The sequence below is a fragment of the Loxodonta africana genome, chromosome 7, assembly GCF_030014295.1.
Source record: "Loxodonta africana isolate mLoxAfr1 chromosome 7, mLoxAfr1.hap2, whole genome shotgun sequence".
NCBI lineage: Eukaryota > Metazoa > Chordata > Mammalia > Proboscidea > Elephantidae > Loxodonta > Loxodonta africana.
Genome location: NC_087348.1, coordinates 128717686 through 128729202, shown reverse-complemented (window position 1 = coordinate 128729202; position 11517 = coordinate 128717686). Strand labels below are relative to the sequence as shown.

General features: G+C 37.3%; 1 protein-coding gene across 4 annotated transcripts in view; it reads left to right on the top strand.

Moving 5' to 3' along the window:
• Positions 1-11517, top strand: part of LOC100660990 (protein NPAT) — a 69743-nt gene that overhangs the window by 44946 nt on the left and 13280 nt on the right. For 3 of the 4 annotated variants that reach the window (XM_064288887.1, XM_064288889.1, XM_064288890.1), the window contains 2 exons: positions 1130-1245; positions 1318-1426. In XM_064288887.1, the coding sequence (XP_064144957.1) occupies positions 1130-1245; positions 1318-1426 (225 nt within the window). The remainder of the gene's footprint in view (positions 1-1129; positions 1246-1317; positions 1427-11517) is intronic. The other variant, XM_064288888.1, reaches the window with a different exon arrangement.

Sequence of the window (11517 nt, the reverse complement as noted above, 5' to 3'; positions counted from 1 at the left end):
TTCTCCCTGTCTTCCACCTTCCATAACTGATCTGTCTTTAAAACCTCTTGTTCACAGGGGCTCTTGTGGCATTTATTTCGTGCAGTTTTATGTAGCTGGTGATCAATATGTCTGTCTTTTTGGGCATTCTTGATTGTAAGTTCCTCAAGGACACAGTTTATGATACATCATCTGTATTTCTTGACTATTTAAAATGAGATAAAAGAGAGGTCAGCATGGTAGAGAATGTGGGATTTGAGCTGAAGTGTAGAGAAATAAGATAGGATTTGGAACACAAAGGACTCTTCCTAGCCAAGGGAAGCAGCACAAGCATAGGTGGTTAACTTGAAGTGTGTGTGAACTGAGATCACTCTGACAGTAGTTAGTGACAAGGTTCGTTTATAGGACAGAACTAAATTATAGCCATAGATTATATTGTTGATAAGGACCACAAAAAAAAAAAAAAAAAAACAACCCCAGTGCCATCATAGGCAGTGTGATTTTTCCCTTCTAGTTTTGATGGGTTATACCCTCACCTGGTCCTTTTTTGACCAATAGCATTGAGATAATAGGTTAGGGGGTTATGATACAAGGGGGGTAGAAAATTTAAGTGATATAGAAGAATCAGTTGCCATGGGAAGATGATAAATGCTCTTGCAGACTTTGACTGACGTATTGGATCGCATGCATTTGATGCCTGTTCTCACCATCAGTGGTGGCTGTGTTGTACTTTCAGAGGCCTGTCTCTTGCCAGTGGCTAGTCATCACAAATAAGTGGAAGATCTTGAGCTATATACATTCAGTTGGGATCTTAATTTAACAGTATGAAGTCACCACCAATTTTCTAATCAATTTCACTATTCTTTCTAGAGGAGTCAAGATACAATTGTAATACGATCTCCTGGCTGTAGAGTCTTACTATTGCTCATGATGTTTTATTGTGACTAAATGCCATAATAAGACCACGGTATCATCAGATTGACTTTCTTAATTTGTTAGCTTTGATGCTGTTCCTAAATCAATTTTTTAGAAAGGAGAGTAGATTATAAGGAAGAGGGATTATGATTTTATAGAATTTATTTCAAAGTAATTACTTTGGTGTTTGTGCTTATGAGAGTAAATCTTATTTTATTGAGAATTGTTTTCTTAGGATCTGCTATCATAATTACTTCTCCAGTCCAGCCGGTTCTTCAAGGAATGGTGGGAATGATCCCTGTATCTGTAGTTGGACAGAGTGGAAATACCTTTTCTGCTCCTCCTCGGCAGGTAAGGTTTATAACTGAAAATAGAGCAGAGAAGCTTTTCAAACAGTATAATTAATGGCTTCTCCTCTTCTAGGTCCTTCATATGCCTTTGGCAGCACCTGTATGCAATAGAAGTATCCCTCAGTTCCCTGTACCTCCAAAATCCCAGAAAGCTCAGGGACTAAGAAGCAAGGCTTGTACAGGTACATTTTAAGTTGGTTCATGTCAACTTTATATCTGTATTTATTTGTTCGCAGCAATGTCTAAATATATATTTTCTGTTAGAATAACCACATCATTCCTATTAAGTGTTCAATCCAGCCTTTGCTTCAAGTTTTCTAGTAACGGGTGTCACAAGGTAGCCAACTCTTTTGTTGGGTAGCTTTGATTCTGAGAAGGTTGTTTTGTTTGTTGAATCCTTTTCCTTTTTGCCGTCTTGTCCTAGGTTTATCTTTTGGAGTTACCTAAGATTAGCATAATCCATATTTTTCCTGACTAAATATTAAAATATTTAGTAAATGCCTTATATGTTTCTATGATACTTTACAGCAGTGCTTCTCACATTTTAATGTGTTACCTCAGGATCTTGTCAGAATGCAGATAACTGAATAAATAGAGCTGGCACAGGGCCTTGGAATTCTGCATTTCTAACAAGCTTCCAGCTAATGTCAGTGCTGCTGGTAGTAGACCACACTTTGAGTAGCAAGGCTAGAAAGTTCACAAGTAATCTTCCCGGGTTCCTTGTTTTAGTCAGTGCCTCAACTATCTAACTACTTAGCTATGTCAAAAGCCTGGGAGTCCCTCTTGATTCACATTTCTCCTTTGATAGTTCAGTTATTCGTTACCATTCATTTAAGTTATATCAATAGCAACCTATCCTCGTCTCCCTTCCTGTAGTCTCTGTTTTTCCAATTCATCCTGTATACTGCTGGCTGAGTGACTTTTCCCCAAAGTACAAACGCGAATAGGTTGCTCCCCTGCCTAAAAACGTTTAGCAGCTTCTCATTGCCCACAGATTTCTCAGGATCACATATATGTGCGTTTGTCATCTAGTCCTATTGACCTCTTCATATTTCTTACTGCTTGCCAGCATGGGCCCTTTGTAACAACCCTACTTGAAACTCCAGGGGAAAAAAAAATGTTTTTATAAAAGTTCATCACCCATTTATGATAAAGGCTCTTAAAGGGTATCTATAATAAATGTCATACATAATAGGGAACTTTTAAATGTGTTCCCTTTAAAAATTGGGAACAAAACAAGGATACACACTCTCACCCTCTGTATAGTAAGCCAACCTTTCCAACACCAAACCAAAAAAACCCACTGCTGTTGAGTCAATTCTAACTCAAATAGTGACCCTGTAGGACAGAGCAGAACTGCCCCATAGAGTTTCCAAGGAGCATCTGGTGGATTTGAACTCCCAACCCTTGGTTAGCAGCTGTAGCACTTAACCACCGCACCACCAGGGTTTCCTTTCCAACACCAGTAACTATTAAGTAATCCTTCCCTTTTCCATTAACGTCACATTCTACTTCTGCCATATACAAGTTCCCATACGTGTATGGTACTGGACGATGCAGTAAATGGGTGTAAAGATTAGAAGACAAGGTATGAAACTGTTAAAGCAATTGACATAATTTTTATACAGAAAAATCCAAGGTATCAATAGAAAAATTATAAACTAGTAATTCATCAGGTTTGCCAAATATGATTAACTTACCAAAATTGTGTTTTTCTGTACTAGCAATAAGCAGTATTAAATGTAGTGAACTATATAAGACACACATAACCACGAAAATGATAAAGTACAAAGGAAGTAAGTAAGCTAACCAAAAATGTTAGAAATGGAGAAGATTTTAAACCTCATAAACAAACAATAAAAAGACCTAAATAAAGAGAAGAATCATTTTAATAGATTTAAAGACTTTTAACATTGTAAAGATTTTAGTTCTTCCCAGTTTAATTGAAAATTTAAGCAATTACAGTTAAAATCCCATTGGATATTTTTGGGGAATGGGAAAAACTGATTCTTAAAACTTTAAGGAAGAATAAAAAAGTTCATGGTTAGCTAAGACAAAAGAACAAAGACAGGGAACCTCATCCTACCAGACAGTAAAATATTACAAAGCCATAGTAATAAAAACAGATAGACCAGTGGAACAAAATAGAGCTTAGAAAGAGACTTTGTATCTGTAGAAACTTGTGTATAGGATCATTCCCATATATCCCCTCCCCATTGTACATCATTTCTGCCATTAACATGTTGCATTCTTTGGTACCTTTGTTAACAGTTGATGAATTAATCAAAACCAAAACCAAACCCAGTGCCTCCAGTGGATTCTGACTCATATTGATACATTATTGTGAACTAAAGTCCATAGTTTACTTTGGGGTTCACTCTTAGTGTTGTACAGTTCTAAGGGTTTTGACAAATCCTTAATGTTACGTGTCCACCATTATAGTATTGTAGAGAATTACTTTCACTGTCTTAAAAATGCCCTGTGTTCTACCTATTCATCTTTCCTTCCTCCTCACCCCTTGCCCACCACTGATATTTTCACTGTTTTTATACTGTTGCTTTTTCCAGAATGTCATATTGTTGGAATGATACAGTATGTAGCTTTTTCAGACTGGCTTCTTTCACTTAGCAGTATGCCTTTATGGTTACTCCACGCCTTTTTGTGGCTGGATAGTGTATTTTTATCTCTGAATAGTACTCCATTGTATGGATGTACCACAGTTTGTTTATCCACTCACCTATTGAAGGATATCTTGATGTGGCAGTACTCTTAATCTTCATGCCTACCCTCTTCTACCATACCCACTTGCTACTCTCCAGACATGGACGTATCCACCTGTAACCATCTCAGCTTTTACACCAGGGATTCTTAGCATTGCTTTAGAAATATCACTTAAAAATTTACTTCTAACCCTTACTGCCACTTGGCAATCATTTTAAATGGCTCCCTATCTAGTTTTCTTCCCATTCCATCTTCAAACTATTCCAGATTTTCCCAACTCTTCTTAAATCTATTCAGTCTTCACTCTCGTCTCAACACATGATTTTATCCCCCAGCCTATGAGTAGTAAACTCTGCTTTCTTATCATTACTCTCATCCAGTACATACCTATTCTACTTCTTTCTTACATGTATAACTCTGTCTCATTCTGTGCTGTTAATTCAATCTACCTGTGCTCAGGATTCTGTCTGCAAATATATATATATATATATTTTTTTTTTACTTTTTTTATTCTCTAGCTGTAAACTTACTTAAGTTTGTGCCACCTGCCAGCCCTTTACCCTTGACCCCTTTTACTTCCCTTTCCTCCTTTAGCCACGTTATTGGTTGTCCTCATGTTTTCACTAAAACTATTTACACAGAGGTCACAGATGACCTCCTAACATTGCTGTATGCATTGATCTTTTTCCTTTCTTACTTTACTTTTCTATGAGTTGATACTGTAGGTGGTTTTGGAAAACTGTTTTGCTTCTCCCTCGCTACCGTTGCCTTTGAGTCGATTTTGACTCATAGTGACTCCATAGGACAAAGTAGAACTGCCTCATAGGGTTTCCAAGCAGCTACTGGTGGATTCGAACTGCCAACCGTTTGGTTAGCAGCTGAGCTTTTAACCAGTGTGCCATCAGGGATGCTGTCCTTGCTAACTTTATGTAACTCAAGACCTTCAAACTCTACATATCTTACTTTTCTTCCTCAGATACCTCCCCAGATATTCCTTCCCCTCCCCTGCTTAATCGGCTGTCAACAGTGACTCTTCTTTTAACCTTCATACCCCTGTGAATGCCCACTAATGTCGTCAGATCCTGTAAATTCTCAGTCTTACGTAGTTGCCTCTAAAACCCTCATCTTCTATTACCTGGGATGTTTATAGCCATCTAATTAGAATTTCTGCTTCCAGTTTTCTGTCCTCTCCAGTCCTTCTTCCACACTATCACCAGAGTAATCTTCCTAAAACACAAATCTATTTATGCATTTTCCTTACTTGAAACTTGAGGATTCAGTGACCTACAAGATAAAGTGTAGGTCTTTATCATAACATGCAGTGTCATCTTTCCTTTCATTTTTAGTTTCATTTCTTGATGTGTTCCCACATAAACCCTGACATCCATAGAAATTAGTATATGCTATTACTGATACTCAAGAGCATGTTCTCTGAATGACATAAGCTTGCAACATGATCGTTAAAAGGGCAAGTTTTTCAAATAGGTGTAATATATTGCGTTCTTTTTTTAAAAAAAAATAATTTTTATTGTGTTTTAAGTGAAAGTTTACAAATCAAATCAGTCTCTCACATATAAACTTATATACACCTTACTACATACTCCCATTTACTCCCCCACTAATGAGTCAGCCCTCTCCCTCCTTCCTGTCTCTCCTTTGGTGATGTTTTGCCAGTTTCTAACCCTCTCTACCCTCCCATCTCCCCTCCAGACAGGAAATGCCAACACAGTCTCAAGTGTCCAACTGATAGAAATAGCTCACTCCTCATCAGCATCTCTCTCCAACCCATTGTCCAGTCCATTCCATGTCTGATGAGTTGTCTTCAGGAATGGTTCCTATCCTGGGGCAACAGAAGGTTTGGGGACCATGACCACCGGGATTCTTCTAGTCTCAGTCAGACCCTTAAGTCTGGTCTTTTTTTGAGAATTTGGGGTCTACATCCTACTGTTCTCCCGCTCCCTCAGGGGTTCTCTATTGTGCTCCCTGTCAGGGCAGTCATTGCTTGTGGCCGGGCACCATCTAGTTCCTCTGGTCTCAGAATGATGTAAGTCTGGTTCATGTGGCCCTTTCTGTCTCTTGGGTTCATAATTATCTTGTGACCTTGGTGTTTTTCATTCTCCTTTGATCAAGTTGGGTTGAGACCAATTGATGCATCTTAGATGGCCACTTGTTAGCATATAAGACCCCAGACACCCCACTTCAAAGTGGGGTGCAGAATGTTTTCTTAATAGAATTTGTTTTGCCAATTAACTTAGATGTCCCCTGAAGCCATAATCCCAAACCCCCGTCCTTGCTCCACTGACCTTCAAAGCATTCAGTTTATCCTGGAAACTTCTTTGCTTTTGGTCCAGTCCAGTTGAGCTGACCTTCCCTGTATTGAGTATTGTCCTTCCCTTCACCTAAAGTAGTTCTTATCTACTAACTAATCAGTAAATAACCCTCTCCCACCCTCCCTCCCTCCCCCCTCTCCTAACCACAAAAGAATGTGTTCTTCTCAGTTTAAACTATTTCTAAAAATCTTATAATAGTGGTCTTATACAATATTTGTCCTTTTGCCTCTGACTAATTTCACTCAGCATAATGCCTTCCAGGTTCCTCCATGTTACGAACTGTTTCACAGAACCCTCACTCTTCTTTATCAATGCGTAGTATTCCATGTGTGAATATACCATAATTTATTTATCCATTCATCCCGTTGATGGACACCTTGGTTGCTTCCAGCTTTTTGCTATTATAAACAGTGCTCCAGTAAACATGGGTGTGCAAATATCTGTTCGTGTAAAGGCTCTTATTTCTCTAGGATATATTCTGAGGAGAGGAATTTCTGGGTTGTATGGTAGTTCTATTTCTAACTTTTTAAGAAAACGCCAGATAGATTTCCAAAGTGGTTGTATCATTTTACATTCCCACCAGCAGTGTATAAGAGTTCCAATCTCTCCGCAGCCTCTCCAACATTTATTATTTTGTGTTTTTTGATTAATGCCAGCCTTGTTGGAGTGAGATGGAATCTCATAGTAGTTTTAATTTGCATTTCTTTAACGGCTAATGATCGAGAGCATTTTCTCATGTATCTGTTAGCTGCCTGAATATCTTCTTTAGTGAAGTGTGTGTTCATATCCTTTGCCCACTTCTTGAAGGGGTTGTTTGTCTTTTTGTGGTTGAGTTTTAACAGAATCATATAGATTTTAGAGATCTGGCGCTGGTCGGAGATGTCATAACTGAAAATTTTTTCCCAGTCTGTAGGTGGTCTTTTTAGTCTTTTGGTGAAGTCTTTAGATGAGCATAGGTGTTTGATTTTTAGGAGCTCCCAGTTACCTGGTTTCTCTTCATCATTTTTGGTAATATTTTGTATTCTGTTTATGCCTTGAATTAGGACTCCTAAGGTTGTCCCTATTTTTTCTTCCATGATCTTTATCGTTTTAGTCTTTATGTTTAGGTCTTTGGAGTTAGTTTTTGTGCACGGTGTGAGGTATGGGTCCTGTTTCATTTTTTTGCAAATGAATATCCAGTTATGCCAGCACCATTTGTTAAAAAGACTATCCTTTCCCCAACTAACTGACACTGGGCCTTTGTCAAATATCAGCTGCTCATATGTGGGTGGGTTTATATCTGGGTTCTCAATTCTGTTCCACTGGTCTGTGTGTCTGTTGTTGTATCAGTACCAGGCTGTTTTGACTACTGTGGCTGTATAATAGGTTCTAAAATCAGGTAGAGTGAGGTCTCCCACTTTCTTCTTCTTTTTCAGTACCGCTTTACTTATCCGAGGCTTCTTTCCCTTCCATATGAAGTTGGTGATTTGTTTCTCCATCACATTAAAAAATGTCATTGGAATTTGGATCGGAAGTGCATTGTATGTATAGATGGCTTTTGGTAGAATAGACATTTTTACTATGTTAAGTCTTCCTATCCATGAGCAAGGTATGTTTTTCCACTTATGTAGGTCCCTTTCAGTTTCTTGCACTAGTACTTTGTAGTTTTCATTGTATGTGTCTTTTACACCTTTGGTAAGATTTATTCGTAAGTATTTTATGTTCTTGGGGGCTACTGTGAATGGTATTGATTTGGTGATTTCTTCTTTGATGTTCTTTTTGTTGATGTAAAGGAATCCAAATGATTTTTGTATGTTTATCTTGTAACCTGAGACTCTGTCGAACTGTTCTATTAGTTTCAGTAGTTTTCTGGAGGATTCCTTGGGGTTTTCTGTGTATAAGATCATGTCATCTGCAAACAGAGATAATTTGACTTCCTCCTTGCCAATCCGGATGCCCTTTATTTCTTTGTCTAGCCTAATTGCTCTGGCTAGGACCTCTAGCACAATGTTGAACAAGAGCAGTGGTAAAGGGCATCCTTGTCTGGTTCTCGTTCTCAAGGGAAATGCTTTTAAGCTCTCTCCATTTAGAGTGATATTGGCTGTTGGCTTTGTATTGTATAGATGCCCTTTATTATGTTGAGGGATTTTCCTTCAGTTCCTATTTTGCTGAGAGTTTTTATCATGAATGGGTGTTGGACTTTGTCAAATGCCTTTTCTGCATCAATTGATAAGATCATGTGATTTTTGTCTTTTGTTTTATTTAGATGGTGGATTACATTAATGGTTTTTCTAATATTAAACCAGCCTTGCCTACCTGGTATAAATCCCATTGGGCATGGTGGATTATTTTTTTGATATGCTGTTGAATTCTATTCACTAGAGTTTTGTTGAGGATTTTTGCATCTATGTTCATGAGGGATATAGGTCTGTAATTTTCTTTTTTTGTGATGCCTTTACCTGGTTTTGGTATGAGGAATATGCTGGCTTCATAGAATGAGTTACGCAATATTCCATCATTTTCTACGCTTTGAAATACCTTTAGTAGTAGTGGTGTTAACTCTTCTCTGAAAGTTTGATAGAACTCTGCAGTGAAGCCATCCGGGCCAGGGTTTTTTTTTTTTGTTGGGAGTTTTTTGATTACCTTTTCAATCTCTTTTTTTGTTATGGGTCTATTTAGTTGTTCTACTTCTGATTGTGTTAGTTTAGGTAGGTAGTGTTTTTCCAGGAATTTGCCCATTTCTTCCAGGTTTTCAAATTTGTTCGAGTACAATTTTTCGTAATAATCTGATATGATTCTTTTAATTTCCTTTGGGTCTATTGTGATATGGCCCATCTCATTTCTTATCCAGGTTATTTGCTTCCTTCCCTGTATTTCTTTAGTCAGTCTGGCCAATAGTTTATCCATTTTGTTAATTTTTTCAAAGAACCAGCTTTTGGCTTTGTTAGTTCTTTCAATTGTTTTTCTGTTCTCTAATTCATTTAGTTCAGCTCTAATTTTTGTTATTTGTTTCCTTCTCGTGCCTGATGGATTCTTTTGTTGCTCACTCTCCATTTGTTCAAGTTGTAGGGACAGTTCTCTGATTTTGGCTGTTTCTTTTGTATGCATGTGTGCATTTATCGATATAAATTGGCCTCTGAGCACTGCTTTTGCTGTGTCCCAGAGGTTTTGATAGGAAGTGTTTTCATTCTCGTTGCATTCTATGAATTTCTTTATTCCCTCCTTAATGTCTCGTATAACCCAGCCTTTTTTGAGCAGGGTATTGTTCAGTTTCCAAGTATTTGATTTCTTTTCCGTGATTTTTCTCTTATTGATTTCTACTTTTTCGGCCTTGTGGTCTGAGAAGATACTTTGTAATATTTTGATGTTTTGGATTCTGCAGAGGTTTGTTTTATGACCTAATATGTGGTCTATTCTAGAGAATGTTCCATGTGCGCTAGAAAAAAAAGTATACTTTACTGCTGTTGGGTGGAGTGTTCTGTATAAGTCTATGAGGTTAAGTTGGTTGATTGTAGCCATTAGGTCTTCCATGTCTCTATTGAGCCTCTTACTGGAAGTCCTATCCTTCTCCGAAAGTGGTGTGTTGAAGTTTCCTACTATAATTCTGGAGGTGCCTATCTCTCTTTTCAGTTCTGTTAAAGTTTGTTTTATATATCTTGCAGTGCTGTCATTGGGTGCATAAATATTTAATATGGTTATATCTTCTGGGTCAATTGTCCCTTTAATCATTATGTAGTGTCCTTCTTTATCCTTTGTGGTGGATTTAACTTTAAAGTCTATTTTGTCAGAAATTAATATTGCCACTTCTGCTCTTTTTTGATTGTTGTTTGTTAGATATATTTTTTCCATCCTTTGAGTTTTAGTTTGTTTGTGTCTCTAAGTCTAAGGTGTGTCTCTTGTAGGCAGCATATAGATGGATCGTGTTTCTTTATCCAGTCTGAGACTCTCTGTCTCCTTATTGGTGCATTTAGTCCATTTACATTCAGTGTAATTATAGATAAGTATGAGTTTAATGCTATCATTTTGATGCCTTTTTGTGTGTGTTGTTGACAATTTCATTTTTCCACTTACTTTTTTGTGCTGAGACGTTTTTCTTCGTAAATTGTGTGTTCCTCATTTTCATAGTAGTTGAATTTATGTTTGCTGAGTCGTTACATTTTTCTTGGTTTTTATTTTGAATTATGGAATTGTTAGAGTCTTTGTGGTTACCTTAACATTTACCCCTATTTTTCTAAGTAAAAACCTAACTTGTATCATCCTATATTGCCCTGCTTTCATCTCCATATGAAAGATCTATTCCTCCTGTTTAGTCCCTCTTTTTGATTATTGTGATTTTTTAAATAATGACTTCAGTGATTCCCTGTTTTGAGCAGTTTTTTCTTTCTAAAATTAATCATAATTTGTTTTTGTGATTTCCCTATTTGAGTTGATGTCAGGATATTCTGTGAGGTTGTGTTGGTACCTGATATTATTGATTTTCTGACCAAACAATTTCCTTTAATAATTCTTGTAGCTTTGGTGTGGTTTTGGCAAATTCTCTTAGCTCGTGTTTATCTGTAAATTAATTTCACCTTCATATTTGAGAGAGAGTTTTGCTGGATATATGATCCTTGGCTGGCAGTTTTTCTCTTTCAGTGCTCTATATATAATCATCCCATTGCCTTCTTAACTGCATGGTTTCTGCTGAGTAGTCTGAACTTGTTCTTATTGATTCTCCTTTGTGGGAGACTTTTCTTTTATTCCTGGCTGCTTTTAAAATTTTCTTTTTATCTTTGGTTTTGGCATGTTTAATGATAGTTGCCTTGGTGATTTTCTCTTTGGATCAGTCTTAAATGGGGTTCGATGAGCATCTTGGATAGATATCCTTTCGTCTTTCATGATGCCAGGGAAGTTTTCTCCCAACAGATCTTCAGCTGTTCTCTCTGTATTGTCTCTCATCCCTCCCTGTTCTGGCATTCCAATCACACGCAAGTTATTCTTCTTGATTATCATGAGTCTGACATGATTCTTAGGGTTTCTTCCTTTTTTTAAATCCTTTTATCTGATAATTCTTCAACTATATTGGTGTCAATTGCCTTATCCTCCATCTCCCCCACTCTGCGTTCTAATTGCTTGATTTTCTCTGCTGACTTCCTACTGAGTTGTCGAATTCTGTAATTTTACTGTGAATCTTTTGGGTTTCTGAGTGCTGTCTCTCTATGGATTCTTGCAGCTTATTAATTTTTCCACTATGTACTTGAATA